Below are 20,675 nucleotides of genomic sequence, written 5' to 3'. Positions count from 1 at the left end.
TTGTCAGTTTACAGCTTTCTGAGTCCAGTAATGTTGAAATAGTGCATCTGTTCAAATGAAGTGAAATCAAGCCCAAATCTGCTCAAAAGCTTGTCTCTCTATTAGAGAAAGCTGTTTCATTCAGTATTCAGTGCAAATCTTGCCAAACTGATAGATGCTTATGCCTTATGAAGTACAATGTTTTCTGCAATGCTGTAAGACAGTTTTTAATGTGTTAGAAGTTATATGCACAAAAACTTATGTTAGGACTTCAATGATCAAGATTGTCAGTTTACAGCTTTCTGAGTCCAGTAATGCTGAAATAGTGCTTCTGTTCAAATGAAGTGAAATCAAGCCCAAATCTGCTCAAAAGCTTGTCTCTCTAATAGAGAAAGCTGTTTCATTCAGTATTCAGTGCAAATCTTGCCAAACTGAAAGATGTTTATGCCTTATGAAATACAATGTTTTCTGCAATGCTGTAAAGACAGTTTTTAATGTGTTAGAAGTTATATACACAAAAACTTATGTTAGGACTTCAATGATCAAGATTGTCAGTTTACAGCTTTCTGAGTCCAGTAATGTTGAAATAGTGTTTCTGTTCAAATGAAGTGAAATCAAGCCCAAATCTGCTCAAAAGCTTGTCTCTCTATTAGAGAAAGCTGTTTCATTCAGTATTCAGTGCAAATCTTGCCAAACTGATAGATGCTTATGCCTTATGAAGTACAATGTTTTCTGCAATGCTGTAAGACAGTTTTTAATGTGTTAGAAGTTATATGCACAAAAACTTATGTTAGGACTTCAATGATCAAGATTGTCAGTTTACAGCTTTCTGAGTCCAGTAATGTTGAAATAGTGTTTCTGTTCAAATGAAGTGAAATCTAGCCCAAATCTGCTCAAAAGCTTGTCTCTCTAATAGAGAAAGCTGTTTCATTCTGTATTCAGTGCAAATCTTGCCAAATTGATAGATGCTTATGCCATATGAAATACAATGTTTTCTGCAATGCTGTAAAGACAGTTTTTAATGTGTTAGAAGTTATATGCACAAAAACTTATGTTAGAGCTTCTTGTTAAAACAAGCTAAATCTAAATCAAGGTCACATATGCTGAAATGCTTCTCTCTCGGTGAAAGAAATTTGTTTTTTACAATGTTCAGTGCAAAACTTACCAACATGAAATATGTTTCTGAATTATGAACTAAAGTGTGTTTTGCCATGCAGATGAAAGAAAGAGAACCTCAGTTCTCCGCATTTTCAGTTTAGAGCCACCTCACAGGACATGGGACTGTGCCATCTACTTGCTGCCTGAAGCAAAACTCCCCAAGGAGTATAACCAAGTATACCCATTGTCCATCCCGGAGTGTAAGGCTATGGAGGAATTCATCCAGGAGGCTCGCAATCAGAGATTCATCTGACCGTCCAGCTCAAACCGTCCAGCTCAAACTTCTTCTTTGTGGACAAAAGAAGACAGGGGCTTGTGGCCATGCATCGACTACAGAGCCCTGAACTCCCACACAGTCAAACTCCCCTGTCCACTTCCCCTGGTTCCTGCCGCCCTAGAAGAACTCTGTGGAGCCCTCATCTTCTCCAAGCTGGACCTGCGGAGTGCCTATAACCTTGTTCACATTCAAAAAGGAGATAAATGGGAGACGGCCTCTATTACCCCTTCCTGGCACTAAGAGTATTGCATTATGCTGTATGGACTTGCCATGTCCCCTCTGTGTTCCAAGGATTCATGAACAAGGTTTTCAGAGATTTCCTCCAAGTCAGTCATCGTATACATTGATACCCAGACAGCAAGCATTTTCGGCCCAGGTCTGGCCCACATGGATTTCATGCGGGCCAGATCTGGGCCAACACTATGTTGCTGTCTGGGTATACTCATCTATTCCCGGAACCTGGTCGAACATCGCCACCATGTGAAGCAGGTCCTACAAAGGCCACGACAACACCATTTGTTCCTTAAACTGGAGAAATGTGAGTTCCACCACTCCACGGTATAGTTCCTCTGCCCAGTATTTCCCGGGATGTCATCAGGTACGTCCAAAGTTGCTCATTCTGTGCTATGTCTTCCACTCCTCATCAGCTTCCAGCAGGCGAACATGTGCCCTACCTGTTCCTCGGAGGCCTTGGTCCCATCTGGGGATAATTCATGACTGACCTGCTAGAATCCAAAGGTTACACATCTTGGTGATTGTGGATCACTTTTCTAAAGCCTGTAAGTTAATTGCCAGTATTACCAACTGCTTCCAAAATTTTGGGGGCCCGTACAAATGTTTTTGCTTATGTGTCCAGGGCTGATTTGCTGCTTCATTGAATTGAGGGATGATTTCTGCTCTCTTCCAGAAAATCCTAAATGAGAACCACCGGTTTTCATGTTGAGCTATAACATCAAAACTTCATGGACACCATGTGATAGCAGTTGTTAAAATCACTTTAGCCTTCAGGTTGTCAAAGGGGTAAAATATATAAATAAATACATCAAAATAACCTTTTTTCTTTATTTCTTTACAGATTAAACTAAACAAAAGCAGGAGAAAATGGGTACAGTATAACCAATTTAACTGTTGCAGAGGTCAGTGTCCTCCTGCACACTATCAAAGACCATATAAAAAATATAATGCCATGTTTCCCCTTAGCAAAGCATAGTTTAGATATCAAAGAGAAATCTACTAATGCAGAAAATCACTGAGAGAATGATACATGCATTTAAAATAGGAGACTTGAAGGTCACTCCAATGAAGATAAAAAGCATTCAGTACAAGTCAATTGCAGTCAATTACACAACATACTAAGCCAAATCAGGATAACAGTTAAAACATATTTGGTATACTAGGCAGGAGTGATCCAGGGAATTGTACATTTCTTTCTGCCAAACAAAAATCATAAAAAAATGGAGTAGAAGCAATGCATAAAAAAGTAAAAAAAAAAAAAAAAAAAAAAAAAAAACACTTAGGCCAAATATATATTCTTCTAGGTTTAAGCTCAAATAGAATCAAGGTATAGCATGATGACATGAAGGTCACTGTGGATGGTATGAGACCACATTTCATGGAACGCACAATTGAACTTGAGTGGTATGTATTTTAACAAGCAAGTGTAAAAAATTATAAAAAAATAAAACAACAACAACAACAATATGGTCACTGGTTTAAATTGTTAAACACTTGCTTAAAATCTTATCCTTAAAATCAAATCAGAACTTATTTAACACAATACACATAACAGGCAAAATATTCTTTTGGAATTTAGTGTTTCAGAGTTCTTCCTGCCATCCCAGTTTTTACATATTATTTTATTACCTTTCATTAGAAAGGAAATTATCTGGTTCTAATAGCGGCAAGTATTCAAAATAAGAATTGATGAGTTATATTTTTTATCGCAGTTAAGTGAATTTATGAAAGGAGAATGAAAGAGTAGTTTATGGTGCATGTCCAATGTATGCATCTTCTCTTCCTTCATCTGCTGAATGATCTTCAAGGTCCCTCCTTTGATTGGCTGCTCTGTAAGTGGAAAAAAGACTCATGAATTATAGTTTTACATTTAGACATATACAAAATGAAGAAACCTACACATAAACAAGAAGTTCAAACTCCAACGTCACTAAATCAAGATAAATAAATAAATCAATAAATATTAATAATGGTGAGTAACAGGGGCCTGTTTTAAAAGTGGTATGCCATATGCACAAAGGAGAAACGCACTCTTGTAGAAGTATGCATAAATTGTAATAAGTATTTGTATCTTATGTCAACTGTTAATGCATACTCCTGTATGCTATATTGTGACTATGTATGCTATTATGTTGCCAAGTAATTGCCAGGGCTTTTTAGGTAGGTTATATAGCTAATTTACAGCTCAAATCAACACCCAACCCAGACATGTTGTTTAATTAAAACTGCACTGCTAGACTACAGGATTGAAATGCTTTGACATTTTCAATTAATTTCTGCAGGTTTTATGAAGGGAAATTTTGACTAAAGACCTTTTTAAAAGGACAGTTCTCCCAAAAAAGAATATTGTCATCATTTAATTGTTCTCAAGTTTTTCCAAACCCATATGAGTTTCTCTCTGTCTAGAAGTTGCTGGTCCTCATTGACTATAGAGGATTGACTATAGAGGTGGAAAAAAGGACACGGACAGATCTTTTTTTAGGCATAAACTCACAAAATTTTGTTCAGCTTCTCAGACTCCAAGACTTAATTTTGCTTTTCAAGTAAAGCATTTTTTTATTTAAGGATGTTTAGATATTTGTATTGGGAAAAAATCTGGAGTAGTGGAGATCTACTCTCCAGAAAAAAATAAAAATAAATACACATTTAAATACTCTCTTAAGCAAGGTTAAGACCTGCGAGTCTACCAGTGCGAGTCGACTGCATAAGGACAAGGCACATAACTATTTTTTCAATATGTCTTCCTCTTTCTTCTTTCTCATTTTTACACAATCATTATGTGCTTTCAGTACATTCCTGTTATATCTCCACAACATTCTGACATCACACACAGAAGGCGATGCAGTCTTGCTAACATGTATTGTAATTTCAAGGCTGGATTACTGGATTACTTTCTCTACTGGCTCCCAATTATGGCCAGGATTAAATTTAGGTTTTGTCGCGGTCAGGATTACTACTGGAATAGCACCTCCCTACCTCAATTCATGTGTGAGTGCACATATCTGTTGTTGTGCGACCTGTTTTCATTTCTCTAAAAACTTTTAGAGTATGTGCCTTCTGAGTGTTGATATGGTGTATAACAAGTTAGACTACCTAACCTATTAGACTTCATCCTTACATTCTGAACTTTAATGAGTGGGACAGTGTTTTCTCTGCTTCCTGTTGGCCTGCTGGCCTTAAGTGATAAAATAAAACTTAATTCACACCATATTTCTGATATTATCGATCAAATCTTATCAGATTATTTTGATCATTCACTTTTATTTTATATCCGTGAGTGCAGTACACCTGCAAAGTGTTAGCACTCGTTAGCACTCGTGGTAACACTTTAGAATACTGTTTCTTACTTACTACATAACTTATAAGGAATTATTGAAGAACTAACAGGTGATTATTCATTAACACTTAACTCATTACTGTTAACTACTAAGGAAGATGTGTTAATTAATCAGTATGTAATATAATTTTATGATTATGTTAAGTAACAGTTAGCTAATCAATAACTAATGTATTCTGTCATACCTCCTGAAGAACTACTATTGATTATCTACTACTTAGGGTTCTAGAAAAATAACTATGAAGTAACTACTAATGAACAGTTTTACACTATTACATTGAATTGTGACCCTTTCATATAAATGCTATTAGCAATAATAGTAGTAGTATGACAATGCAATATTAATAAATGCAATACATTTTATAGAGGTTTTGCCTATGTAGTAAATTGTTTTGTGAGTGTGTTTTGTAAGAAATCACCTTCTAGTAGGAACCCCACTCCAGTGCCTTGTGATAACTTACCTTAGTTTTTATATTTTATATACAGTACTGTGTGTGTGCTTCCTCAGCATATACCACATTATATATATATATATATATATATATATATATATATATATATATATATATATATATATATATATATATATATATATATATACCAGGAAAAGTGAAAATACAGGTACCCAATTTGTAATTAATAAAGAATTATAAAATAATTATGCAGGACTTATTTTGAACCTGAAACATTAAACCTATTCTAAATTGGAAATGTTGGGAAACCATTAGTAATTAATAAATAATTATTAGATAATTCCTCAAGAATTACTTAGAATCTGAAACAGTATTCTAAAGTGAAAACATAGGGAACCCATTAGTAATTAAAAATTAATGATCAAATAATTCTGAATGACTTATTTTGAACCTGAAACATTTTGCAATATTTTGCTGTGCGATTTTCTCCTATCCAATGAGTGGCATTACAACCATACAAAAGCACAGCATGAAATTACAAATCACATCCATTTTATTTGTTTGCTGTACTCCATATCTTTAGAATCCAGAAGTTTGCAAGGAACATATCCAAATTCAGCCCTTTATCAATCGATCTTCATCTTCATTCTCAGTAACAGCGACCATCACATAGTCAAAGCCCGCGCTCGTTATATGATTTGAATGTGAAAATAGCGCCAGTGCGCCACCCTCGAGAAACGTTACGACACGGTTTACGGCACTGATATCAAACTCAGATTGCGACATGCCGTGTTTTAGTTGATAGACATTTGAAATCAGTACTGCGCCAGTGCGCCTTCACGGAGAGAAGACAGATTCATAATTTCACGGATTAATAAATTAAATTCTGCTCTGTACCTTATAAAAACTATTACCTCCAGAGAGGACTGCGACTGGAACTCATTATCATTTGAACTACTTGGGGTACCACTTTTGATCTTATCGCAAAAAATAAATGATTAATGTTACATTTGTTTGTCTGTTATTTGTTTATTTATAACAGTAACGTTATGTAATTTTAAGAAATGGTTATTGGTAGGTTTAGGAGTAGGTGTAGAATTAACGTTAGTGGCTCAAAATAACGTTTTAATGTTATATTTTTACTAAAATTGTGTTTTATTATGTTTTATTCTTTTAACATTCTGTATAAATTGGGTAGGTTTAGGTTCGGGTGGGGTTACGCATTTTTCTATGGATAACTGACTGGTCAGAGAACACGTTCTATCTGTATGTATTTTAGGTTGTTTTTATGTAAATTTAGTTACGTATCGAAACCTGTAATTACGTCCGGATAATACGTAAACTACACTGTAAATACGTAAAGGCACATACGTATTGGACAGTTTTAATTTACGTTCAAATATGTACATTTTGATTGTGAGATCAGGCTGAATTATTAGATAATTCCTCAAGAATTAATTAGAATCTGAAACAGTATTCTAAAGTGAAAACATAGGGAACCCATTAGTAATTAATAATTAATTATCAAATAATTCCTGAATAATTACTTAGAATCTGAAACAGTATTCTAAAGTGAAAACATAGGGAACCGATTAGTAATTCATTATTAATTATCAGATAATTTTGCAGAACTTACAGAATTCTAAAGTGAACCTAGTAAATAATAAACTACATCATTTTGACTAAGAACAACCTATAAAAGTAATCATAAACTTTGCAAAATACTCTCATCTGTTTATTTCAGATGAGAACATTTCTTAATACAGTATATTTTATTCCATTTTAACATGTATACTGCCCACATTTTAATTAATGTAACAAACATTTCATAATCAAAAGTTCATATTTCATTTCCATTATAGGCTAATAATTGGGCAGTAACAAAGTTGCTACTGTAGTAGTTCTTTGTACTTGTCCTTTTACTCAAGTAATTTTGAAAATTAACAAGCCTACTTATAATTTTACTGGAGTAATATTTTATTGGGGTATCTGTACTTTTACTCAAGTACTTGATTTGTGGGACACAGCCTGATTATTATAGTTTTTTTTTTTTTTGTTCAGAAGTAGTTATTTCATAGTTATTTTTCTTGAACCTTAACTAGTAGATAATTAATAGTAGTTATTCAGGAGGTATCACAGAATATATTAGTTACTGATTAGCTAACTGTTACTTAACACAATCATAAAATTATATTACATACTGATTAGTTAACACATCTTTCTTAGTAGTTAACAGTAGTGAGTTAAGTGTTAATGAATAATCACCTGTTAGTTCTTCAATAATTCCTAATTAGTTATGTAGTAAGTAAGAAACAGTATTCTAAAGTGTTACCGCACTCGTTAGCTTGTCATTAGCGTTTTCATTCGTACCTATCGCTGTTTTCTTTTCTCCTCTCCTCTCTCTCGCTCCAGTTTTTTACAAGTTCATCAAACAACTGTGGTAAGAATATTTAATCAAGCACGGTGAGTAATGGCTTTTCCTGCTATTGTTATTTGTACCTCTTGCCACATGTACAGTTTATCTATCTCTGTCGCTGATGAGGGATTCACATGTGATAAATGCAGGGAAATAGTTAGGCTGACAGAGAAGATTTCAGAATTAGAGACACGCATCCAAACTTTAATTGAGGACAGTAAGAATGTTAGGGCTCTAGATACGGCTTTGGATGCGTCTAGCTCAGGGATTCCTGTACATTGTTCGGTTCCGGAAACAGAGCCCCTGCAGCAGGGCAACTGGGTGACGGTGAGGCAGCGTAGTCGTGGGTCAAAACACCGCTCTTTGGGTTCTCCCCACTCAGTGATCCACCCACTGAGAAACCTGATGAAAGTGCTCTAGTTATTGGTGATTCTATTGTATGGAACGTGAACATAGAGACACCAGCCACCATAGTCAAATGTTTACAGGGAGCCAGAGCGGTCCAGAAAATATGGCACTTTTTTGGGTAATGCAGTAAAGTAAACGCATTACACTAATAATATTGTGAACTAAATTACTTTACTAGACTATAGGAATGTGCTTTCCTGCGTTACATAAGCTGTGTTTGCCTGTGTGTAAAGTTCTGGGCCAGGTTTCCTGATTATAATTGATCTTAGGGTTTAAGAGCGCTTCTACAAGTAATTTTACGATCATTTGTTATTGTTTCACATGCGCTTCCCAACAGTGCACATAATCGCGCCCACGTAGATTACATGCTGTAAGTGCTTTTACGCTTCCCTCAGAGCTCTGCTAGCCTTCCAGGTCCGCCCCGTCTTCACTACCATGTTGGCCTGTTGCACAGCCTGATCATTACTATCATGCCAATGATAGTATGAAGAAGAATGACCATCTTCTCATGGCCAATTGAACTTTGCCTGTCTTAAACTCCTCCACGACTGAAGTAATTGGCACAGTCTCCACTGATGTCAAGGGAACCTCATACACAAGCAGTGGCCACAGGAGCCTCGGAAGGATGCTGTGTTGGTAGCCCCATACCTTAAACTTGCCAGGTAGGCCACTCCTCTCCAGGGCTTTCAGCCAAGAAAGATCCATCTGCCCTCTGGGACTGACCTCGCTGTTATTGTGTTATTGTCATGTCATCCATAAAGGCTCTTACTGGGACAATGTTGGACTCCACTTGACAGCACAGCTCTCCGTCTGGGCTTCTCCACTGACTGTTAATCAAGAACTGGGTCAGCCTCTCGCCAAAATTCCAAAGAACACCTTCCCCTCCACATTCAACAACGAGATCAACAACGAAATCTTTCAAACTGGAAGAGTCCTGCTGCTTTGGGATGAAGCAGCCCTCGGCAATAAGAAAACTCTCTGGCAGATGGTTCTTCCTCCATACTACCTTAAGTAGCCTCCAAAGACGTCTCCTCAGCCTCTCAGTTCCATTCAAGGGTTTTTTGTGAACTTGATCCTCTCCTTTTCCTGCCTCCTCCTGTCCGTTTGCCGGCACTCTGCTCGGTGCAAGGTCTTTATGTGCTCCTTATCACGCATCTTTTTGAGGGCAGGTTTTTCATCTTCAGGAGCCTGCCGAAAGGCCTTCCTCAATCTACTCAAATCGCCTCTGAGTTTAGCAGTTTCCCTTGAGCGCCTGTTATCTCCAGCCTGCTGCGGGCCTTTGGTCTGTCTCTGATCTGTCCCAAAGCGCTCTACTCCCATTTTCCAGATAATGGTGGACAATAGATGTAAATTAGTAGTTGAATAATGACAAATGAACGGCTAGTAACTAGAAAAATATAACATAGGGGAGACCTATTAAATACCCTCTAGACATCTCTGATAAAAAGTTTTTAAAGCATTTTATATGCATTTGCATAAATTCTGCTTTCAGAATGGTCCGTAATGGAGAGATTGCCTTAACACTGATTTTCTCTCTGAAACACAAAACAAAAATTGAAATAAAATTGATATTTTATGTTTTGAGAATGGACAACCAAAGAATCTTTGTTCTTGTCATAGCAGAACTGTTTGATGTTTTAAACTGCGCAGGTGCGTGTGAGAGAGAGCCTATGGAATCACCAATAATCGAAAAAATATATTTTAAAACATACTGATTTATCTAACGTTAAATATAAAAATACTGTATTTTAAGCTGCTAGTTTATATATAGTCGGAAGCAACTGTCATATTGCGTGTCCTGTGACAAATTTGCCGCATCTGCACATGGAAGTTATCAGTCTAAATGTACTGCAAAATCAGTCAACGGTGAAAATCAATAGTAGATTTCATAGAGTCCAACAGTTTAACACTAATATTGGACATAAACGAACACGATAAATATAAAGTATTCAAAACAGGTAAGTTTATATATTTGGACTAAAGAACTGAACTGATGTATCAGTAATACAGTGCTCCGGACTGCGCGCCTCATTCGTCATTCGTCATTGATGCACGTCCCAGAAACAAGAATGAGATGCAGTCTAACATAACTGTGGCATTAAACTCAAGGGCTCGAGGGCTCGGTTAAAATATTTCACATATAAAGGCCATTCAGATTACTTGTTAAAGTGCAATGAAATACCTTATATCTGCAAACGATGTACGTCTGTTTGTGGATGGAGAATTTGTTACGTCCAAAAACCTATGGTGTGCATGAAAATAATAACAGGCAGCAGAGCGAACTTACATCCATGGTTCTCACGTAGTCCTTCTACGTCATCACCACATAGTGTGTGTTATAAGTTAAGTGATGAGTCTTTAAGAGAAGGACTACGTGAGAATGGGGGATAAGTTCACTTTGCCGCCTTGTTCTTATTTTGTCTTTACTTTATTTGTAAAGCCAAGAAAGAGTTAATCTGTCATGTATATTTATTGCGTGTACCAGCCATTAAATGTGTGGGACACCATCTCAACGTTTCCTATCTCTTTCATTTAAAATCAACATCATGGATTTAACGAGTTATCTGAGTCAAAGCGCTTCAACTTCTTCACCAACGGTTCTAATCTTCTTTTGAGTGCGCGCGTGCGTGTTAAATGCGGTGCTGAAGTGAAATAGCTGGGCAGTTTGATAGCTGAATTAAAAAAGACCACCTAAAAAAAAAATAAAAAAAAATAATAGATATTATTATTATAATCTAATAGGCCTACATTATTAGGAAAATGAGCCTAATATCTTCTTGATTATTGACAGAGAAATCTGCTTATGTCGATATCTCTGACTATCGTCGATACACGATTCTATCATCTATCGGCACAACCCTAGTATGGACGCAACAAAATATAATTAATGCAACAGTTCACATTTTTTAGATCTTTTTTGCGCATATATAGTAGTCAACATTTGAAGTGGATCAAACCTTTCTTTAAAGTTGTCCTAAAACCTGCTCTGCAAGTTAGAAACCCTCATAAGACAATGTCCATATGAAAGAGCAAGAAATTCACACCTTTATTTCAAACCTCACCAGCTATACAGAACTACCCTCAAACCCCAGCCCCCTTCAGCTGAACTGAATTAGGTCTGTTTTTTAGCTGCAAGGAACAGTGTTTTGTATGTTACTGGGTTGAAATATGCTGTCAGCACTCTTTTTATTGATTATTTGCTCGCAGTCCATATTATAATTATACATAAATTTTGCGAAAAACATTGTTATTTGTAAACGTAATCGTTTGCAGCAGGCTTTAGGACCAAGCGAATACTCAATCAGCTGCTCCCGCTTCACAGCGAGTGCGACTCGCTCTAACTGACCCAGTTTCACTGACAGCGGTTTGATTAAACAAAATTCGTTTGAGGTGAATACAACTTATTGATCATGAGCCCAACATTTAGCAAGGCAGGAAAATATTCTACCTGAAGGAAGGTGTATTTCATTGGGCTAATGCTGTTAAATAGAGAGTAAAAAAAGGCCTTTCTTACACTTGGAGCTCATTATATTGAAGTACAAATCCAAACACCAGAAGCAACATACACTCCCAGTGTTCTTTCATTGAAAAGTATGCATTTTATTTATTCACAGGCTATATGATTTAAATATTTTAATTCAAAACTTTAAGTGCCATTGTTTAAAAAAATACTTTATTGACTAATGTTTCATAGACCTTCATTTGTTATGCTTTAAAATCCCATGCAGTTTGTAATTTCACAGTATTTTCACCTCCTAAATTACTACCCCAATTCTATAATTGTAAAATTTACTCAGGCTGATGGCATTTTTTTAATGACATTATTATTATTATTATTAGAATTGTAGCCTACATAAAAAGGTTGAATCAAAACAAACATAACTTTTTAACTGCAGGCAGATATAGGCCTATATTATTGTACATTACAAGAATTTGGATCATCCTGTCTGTCCCTGATTTTTTTCTTAAAAACAACAACATTATAAATAGAATAGAAATAAAAGAAAGAACCTCAATTAGCCCTTATTGTCCATTTCTGAAGTTACTTTGCAACTCTTATAATGATGTAATTATCTTTTGACTCCCCTGACAGTGGCACCTTGCCAAAAAAAATAAAAAAAATAAAAATGGAGATATGTGAGGGAATAATAGATTCAAAACATAGTGAGTGCTTGATTTCGGAAAATGAATACAGCTCATTAAAAAATAATATGATGAAAAAGTCATGATAACATTAATTCATAGAAATAATTTAAGCAATTAAAACCTTTTTTTAATACCATATTCAACTTGAATTTCAATACTATTAAACTGACTTTTAAATCTTAAGGAGTTTATAACTTGAAACGGTAAAATGTCACAGTGCATGTTAAATATCTTAAATGAACTTGTATCTTGTATAGTATCTTAAGACCTTGATTGCATGTTAGCAGAAAACTAACAATATATTTTGACTTTTATTTATTTTTAATCACCTATTTTCGTTTGGTGCTTTTCGAAAAAATTTTTTTAAACATGCTAAAATTAAGTTTGCGTGAGTTGTATTTAATCACATTTAGTAATAATAACGGCAGGCCTAATAATGTTATAGGCTATTGTACCAATATAATATTTTTAGTTCCATTCACTTTACAACAAATCCTTTACATTTAACTAATTTAACAGAACAGAAAAAGAATTTTTCCATGGTCCCTTGCTGTTTTCTTCTCTAAATAAAAAGCCTAGGCTATGATAACAGCTACGACAGTTGTCTTGCTGGATGCGAAAAAAGTCATACCAATTTTACCCATGTTTGCTATTTCACAGTGCTGTCACCGTCGCATTGCGGGCAATGACACACAAGGTAACTGAAACAATGCGGTTTAAATCAAGGTGATCATAAGGGGTCTAAGCACAATGGTTTGTATAGATGGACGTGTATCTTTTCAAGCAAATTATGAGTCGTTATCTGAATACTATTATATGCACAACATGAAAATAGATAACCATCATAGTCCCTTCTTCACTTTTTCAGTAATGTGTGATAACTTGATAAATATATTGGCAATGCTATTAAATTATGATCAAATTTAATGTTTTTTAGGAGATGATCGTTTTTCATAATTACTATGTTGGGTTTTATGATAAACTTGGGATGTACTTGCTACATCATTAGAAGAATGGCATCTACGCTAATATTTGTCTGTTTCTCTCTTGTTCCGAGGTCACCGTAGCCACCAGATCCAGTCTGTATCCAGATCAGAGGGTCACTGCAGTCACCTGGATCCAGTCTGTATCCAGATCAGATGGTGGATCAGCACCTAGAAAGGACCTTTACTGCCCTGAAAGACAGCGGAGACCAGGACAACTAGAGCCCCAGATACAGATCCCCTGTAAAGACCTTGTCTCAGAGGAGCACCAGGACAAGACCACAGGAAACAGATGATTCTCTGCACAATCTGACTTTGCTGCAGCCTGGAATTGAACTACTGGTTTCGTCTGGTCAGAGGAGAACTGATCCCCAACTGAGCCTGGTTTCTCCCAAGGTTTTTTTCTCCATTCTGTCACCGATGGAGTTTCGGTTCCTTGCCGCTGTCGCCTCTGGCTTGCTTAGTTGGGGTCACTTCATCTACAAAATATATCTATATAAAATATTATTATTTATATTATTATTATTATTATTATTATTATTATTATTATTAAAATATTAATATCATTGACTTGATTGCAAATAAATGCACAGACACTATTTAACTGAACAGCGATAACATCACTGAATTCAATGATGAACTGCCTTTATCATTTAGCATTATTGACACACTGTTTTCCTAATGAATGTTGTTCAGTTGCTTTGATGCAAAGTATTTTGTTTAAAGCACTATATAAATAAAGGTGACTTGACTATGAAAGTTTTTATAAAAAAAATAATGAATATTTCTTCTTTTTTTTTATTTATGCACATAAATGAAACATTTTCAAGTCTTTGAACAGATGTGGTGTGCTATATCTTTTTTAACTGATTGGATTTACGGTTTAAAAAATATAATATTAAAAATTAATATTAAAAATCCCATAGATTTTAATTGACAATGTTCAGATGAGCCAAGCTCCAAATCCCATTAGACTCAATCAAGCTTTGCTTCAATGAACTATTTCTAATCAATTTAAACTCATTCAAACTCATCTAATATCTCTAATCTATTTATGTGCATAGATAAAAACGAATAAATATTCTTTTTTTTTTTTTTTTATAAACTTCAATAAGGCCCCATATAGTAAATATGCAAAAACTATAATGACCTAAATACCATTCAATTTGATCTTATTTTAATAGTACTGACAACATATTTCTCAAGTTATCACACATTACTGAAAAATTAAAGAAGGGACACTATATTAGTTATCTATTTTCATGTTGTGCATATAATAGTACTCACAGAATGACTCATTTACTTGAAAAGAGGCAATTTATGTATTCTCTTGTATTTTTTACTGATTTAAAGGTGAAACTAAAGCAAAATCCTCTGCTCCTCTGATACTTAAAGTCACTTTAATATTAAAATCCAGTATCATGATCAACTTCTAATTTATATATCAACAGTTTATGTTCACATGGCTGTTTTTGTTTCTATTCACCAAGCAATTTTCTATGGACCCTTGCTGTCTCCTGTTCTAATAAAAAGCCTAGGCTATGACAATAGCTTCGACAGAATTGGCTATTGAACATAAACTGTTGAGAAATAAATTGGAAGTTGGTCATGATACTGGGTTTGAATATTAAAGTGACTTAATTTACCAACTGCTTTGTCTCTGAACAGATCTTGGAAGTATTTAGTATTTATCCTGTGGCGCCATCGTGTGGACAACATTAGAAATGTGACTTTCATTTCTGAATGATATTATGAAAGGGGCAAATATTGAATGATTACAAGTATTTAATGATTAGTTTATTGAAATAGCCCCATTAAAATCTAATTTACTGAAAGCAGCTGGTAAATGCAGTCTCTTTTAATATTCAATCCGGCATCAATACCCATTTTCGATTTATTTCTCAACAGTTTATGTTCACGTGGCTGTTTTCGTTTATATTCGCCAAGCTATTGTGATTTTTGAAATAATCATGTACTTGATTTGTCCAATCTACCGACGAAAAGCTAGAATCACTGTCCTCTGAAGCTGGAGATATCAATGTTATTTTCACCCAAGACAAAAAGATCACACAAACACTCATTTTAATCTCTATAATATATTCTTCTAATTGTTTTGTGTTGATTCGCTGCACTGTTTTAATTTAAAAGGCTGTCGTGACTTTTTCTCCTTCCAGTATTCATAAGCTGTATCGTGCTGTCAAATGATATTTCATTTTGCACACATACACAGCTCAAAAACACCTGAATTCTGCTCTTGTGGTGTTCTAATGGGTGGATTGTGTGCACTCGCTGTGATATTTTATTTTTAAAGCTCTTAAAAAATATAAAAATGCTTTTATTCTGAGCTCGTAGTCATAACATTACAATACAATATACAATTTCTGTAATCTATATAGCCTACCACTCAGTTTTTGGCCAGTAAGATTCTTTAAAATGTTTTTTAAGAAGTCCCTTCTGCTCACCAAGGCTGCATTTATTTGATCCAAAGTACAGCAAATAATATATTTAAATGTAATTTATTCCTGTGATCAGAAGTGAATTTTCAGCATCATTACTCCAGTCTTCAGTGTCACGTCCTTCAGAAATAATTCTAAATATGCTGATTTGCTGATTATCAATATTTTTTAAAACAGGGGAGTACATTTTCTTTCAGTATTCTTCGATGAATAGAAGGATCCAAAGATCAGTATTTATGTGAAATAAAAAGCTTTTGCAAAAGCTCATTCAAAGGCTTAGAGTCAGTATAAGGTTTTTTTTTTTTGGAAAAGAAATGATAGAAATTAATACTTTTATTTTGCAAAGATTCTTTAAATTGATGTTAAAGACATTATTTTACAAAAGATTCCTATTTCAGATAAATGCTGTTCTTCTTAACTTTCTATTCATCAAAGAAACCTAAAAACAATTCAACTCAGTGTTATACATTATCATAATAAGTGTTTTTTTTCTTTTCTTTTTTTTTCTGAGCAGCAAATAAGTTTTGCTGTACTTTGGATCAAATAAATGCAGGCTTGGTGACTTGAAGATACTTGTTAAAAAACAAACTTGCTGTTTAAAAACTTTTGACTGGTGGTGTATACTATAGGCAACTTTATTTTTTCTCTAATTTCTTGCTTTTAATTAGCTTAGAAATCTATAACTGATGGACAATAACAAATAATAATGATTTGTTTATATACTACATTTATATTTATACATTTATATTCATCTATTTATATACTAATAACTGGTAGCCAGTGCAAACTGATGAACAGAGGTGTGACACAATCTTTTCATTATGATGGTCCAACAGTAATGTCACACCATATTGAGTTTTTACCATGTGTCACTAGTTCTTTGTCAGTTACAGACTGTTTTTATGCACCGAATCAGGTAAATGGAACATGGGATCATTGTGAACAAACCAATTTACCAACATCACAGAACAAAATTATATTTTTATATGATTTAAAATAGTAATATTTAACAGTACCTCACAGTTTCTGAAACTGATTATTTTAGGTATCTTACCTTAGCCTCAAATCAGGATTCTGGAAGAAAAAGAAGCAAAGACAAAGGTGTTATTCTTTGGAGATCACTGTTTAACTGATAAGCCATACATTAAAGATGAGGACCTAGGTGTCATGACTGCCAAAAGCATTTAAAACCTTTTTAGGTTTTAGGTATTAGCAATCTTCTTTAGATGCCTTTTTCTGCCTTCAACATCCAAAAGTAGGTAATCATACTGTAACATGTAACCGTTTTCAGAATTACTTGAAAATTACAGGCAGGAATAGGGTTGTGGGGATGGAGCTAAATATCAGTGGACGATATATTATTAAATATTAATATTAATTATTATGCTAAAAACGTGTTTATGCAGTACTTATGAATAGAAAAGAGATGTGTTCATTCAAGTTATCATATCACATCAATCTGTGAGGATTATTCAACAAATCACACAAACATCTGTCACTTACTTGATCATATGCCATTTTAAATGTTTGTATTTATATTTACCATTTTTAATATTGTACATCACCCACCTTAATATGTTAACATAATGTCACTGAATTTTAACAAACATTTTCCATGTCTTAGGTTCATTTAAGCATCTGAATAGTAGCTTAATAAATTCAGAAATATTAAAGATGTTATCAGAATTATGGGCATCAGAAACAATACTTACAAAAAGTTACTTTTGTGTCTTTTTTATTCAATCAAACATACTGTGTTCAAGATCAAAACTAACTAAATAAAAGACTGCAAATAAAAACTATCGCTAAGAATTTTCAGTCACACTTTATTAAAAGGTCCAATTCAAGCCATTAACTACAACTTCTGCATCAATAAACCCATAATTTGAATCTTATTAATAGTTAGTAAGGTAGTTGTTAAATTTAGGAATTGGGATTAGGGATGCAGAATATAATCATGCAGAATGTGTGCTATATAAGAACTAATAAACAACCAATAGGTTCAGTCATACTAGTAAGCCACTAGTTAATAGTGAGAATTGGTCTCTACACTAAAGTTTTACCCAAAACTCCCTGCATTGCAAATAAATATTCTATGCAGTTCCAATAATATATGGGTGTGTAATGAAAAGTGTTTAATTTGTAAAGAACATTTATTTTCAATGCAAAGAGCATTATTTTCAACTGCTTAAATTTTATTAGGAATGTTTTATTTATTATACATGCGCGGGTGGGGGGTGGGGGGGCGATTATCGACTACTAATCGAAAAATACCCAGCGCATGCACTCACGCACGCATAAACACACCCATAAAAAGAGAGAGAGGGAGAGAGACTGTTCAGGCTTTCAATCTGTATGATAACAAACTGTTTAATTCATTAGAGAAAGGTCTATCCTAGCCCAAGCCAATTGATGGTTGTATGATTGATGAAACACATTAATATAAGATAACCGATGATGTCACTTATTAATATAACAGTCCATCTATTATCAACAGCTCACAAGGCTGTAGGAGCCTATGACATTTCTATTTTTAAAATGAACATGAACATTACTAGTGGGGCTGGTAATTTAACGCGTTATTTAGATGAATTATGGAGAAAAATAATGCGTTAAAATTATTAAGCAATTAATGCACTTGCTCCGCCCCAGACATATATGGATGAATTTAATGCGTTAAATTCATCTACCATTTCATACGGTCGACTGATGACTAATATGAGGCAGAGCAACAACTTACTGTGTGATGGAGCCTAGAGAATATCCCTGAAATTCAAGATATGGGCAAAATGCCCGTTTGAAATTTTCTCTCATATTAATATCACAAAATAGCACACGAGCTGTAGGCTAAGTGCAATATCACACTAGTTCAAATGTGATACTCATCTTAAACAACAGTTCATTAAGAAGTTAATATTGTGTTATTTATAGACACAATGTTGTCTGTTTTGCTAAATTTTGCCAACCTAAATATAAAGACAAATCAGAACTGTTCATCCCTGAGCAACCCAAAGCTACCTTTCATTTCTTATTCCACGTTTTGAATGAATTTGGTGAACCATTTGGCACGTTGAACCATTAGCCATAGTCACGTTGGATATGAAGTGACGCTGCACAGACCGATCGGTTAATGACATCAAAAGTACTTCTATCACGAAAACAAATTCCTCTTATGTGTATACATACCTGGCAATAAAGCTCATTCTGATTCTGATTCTGATTCTGAGAATGATTCAAAAAGCACAAGGACTCGTCTGCTCTTTAAGCTCTTGCTGTTCTTTGATGTCACACACCGATCGGTCTGATGGTGATGATCCGCTCGAACAAGTCGAACAAGACTAATGATTTAATGAACCATTCATAAAGAACCATTTACTTCACTCCTGAATGAATCAGACATTTGAATGAATCAAACGAATGAATAAATGACTCGATGACTTAATCATTAAGACATTTACCACCACCTACTGGCAGTTTTAGTTTATTATTTAAAGTATCATTTCATTAAAGAAATTATTTAATATTTTCATTGTAATAATAATAAAATTAAGAAATTATAAAATTATAAATTATAAAAGTTATAGTTCACCCAACCAAAAGTGACAATCTTGCTGAACCTACTCTTTGTAATCTCTTTTGATGCTTTGCACAAAAATGATTTAAATTATCTTTTCAGAGTAATTTCTCAAAATTTTGATGTGCAATTAATTAGATTAATTAATCACCACATCATGTAATTAATTAGATTAAAAAAATGTAATCACTTACCATGCATTAATTACTAGTATTTTTTTTTTTTTAAATTTACAGATTAGTTAAGATTAGAACAGATTAATTCAGAGATGCATATTAGGCTTAAAACACATTAGGCTATGTGCTAAAACAGAAATATCATAAAGTGCAGTACGCCCTAAAACATATTGTAAACAGCGTGAATGACGGCACTTATGTGAACATTAATTTTAACTTCTGTATTTATAACAATAACCTATTTCATATTTTTATTTTAAAAAATGGGCAAGTCCATAGTTCTACAGTTATTGGCGGCACTAGCCTCTGATATTGTCACTAGCTCTGTCAGATTTTGCCACCTCCCATGAAAAACGTAGGTAGTATTTATATGGGTCCGCCAAACCAAGGGGGGGCTTTTAATTGAAATGAGGGAAATGGAAGCAAAAGCATAAGTTCTACTAGGAAGACTTAAAGGGATTTCACCCAGAATTATGCCATTAATAACTCACCCTCATGTCGTTCCAAACCCGTGAGATCTCCATTTATTATTGGAACACAGTTTAAGATATTTTAGATTTAGTCCGAGAGCTCTCAGTCCCTCCATTGAAACTGTGTGTAAAAATTCTAACTGACCCTCTGATGTCACATGGACTACTTTGATGATGTTTTTCTTACCTTTCTGGACATGGACAGTAGACCGTACACACAGCTTCAATGGAGGGACTGAGAGCTCTCTGACTAAATCTAAAATGTCTTAAACTGTGTTCCAATGATAAACGGAGGTCTTACATATTTGGAACGACATGAGGGTGAGTTATTAATGACATAATTTTGATTATTGGGTGAACTATCCCTTTAATGGCACGTCACATTCCAATTAAGGCGTAGCCAATCGGCTCTCAACATGAGGGATATAAAAGCGCACTACTCACATCTTATTGTGTTTGTTTCCTGCAAACTACTGCGAATGTGACGTTCCTCTCAAGATGCCACACAGGATTGTTCGCATTGCTCTGTGTTGCGGTGCATGTTTGTGGTCGTTTGTGTTAGATGATATACAGGCTTCGTGTTTTCTTGGCAGAGGATGTGAAACATTGGTGGAGTTCCGAGTGCTTTCCAGGGTTGCCAGGTTTTCT

The 20,675-nt window shown here is 34.6% G+C and overlaps 1 protein-coding gene across 1 annotated transcript in view; it reads right to left on the bottom strand.

The window, feature by feature from the left end:
* Positions 1 to 2,452: 2,452 nt before the first annotated feature.
* The window catches only part of trim44 (tripartite motif containing 44), a 61,673-nt gene continuing 43,450 nt past the window's right edge, over positions 2,453 to 20,675 (bottom strand). Inside the window, exons 5-6 of the mRNA XM_052544513.1 lie at positions 16,862 to 16,881; positions 2,453 to 3,478 (exon numbers count right to left, since the gene is read on the bottom strand). Of these exons, the coding sequence (XP_052400473.1) occupies positions 3,397 to 3,478; positions 16,862 to 16,881 (102 nt within the window). The 3' untranslated portion in view covers positions 2,453 to 3,396. The remainder of the gene's footprint in view (positions 3,479 to 16,861; positions 16,882 to 20,675) is intronic.

The sequence above is a fragment of the Carassius gibelio genome, chromosome A25 (assembly GCF_023724105.1).
Source record: "Carassius gibelio isolate Cgi1373 ecotype wild population from Czech Republic chromosome A25, carGib1.2-hapl.c, whole genome shotgun sequence".
Taxonomy (NCBI): domain Eukaryota; kingdom Metazoa; phylum Chordata; class Actinopteri; order Cypriniformes; family Cyprinidae; genus Carassius; species Carassius gibelio.
The sequence above is the reverse complement of the archived record's forward strand: the minus strand, read 5'-3'. Positions and strand labels throughout refer to the sequence as shown.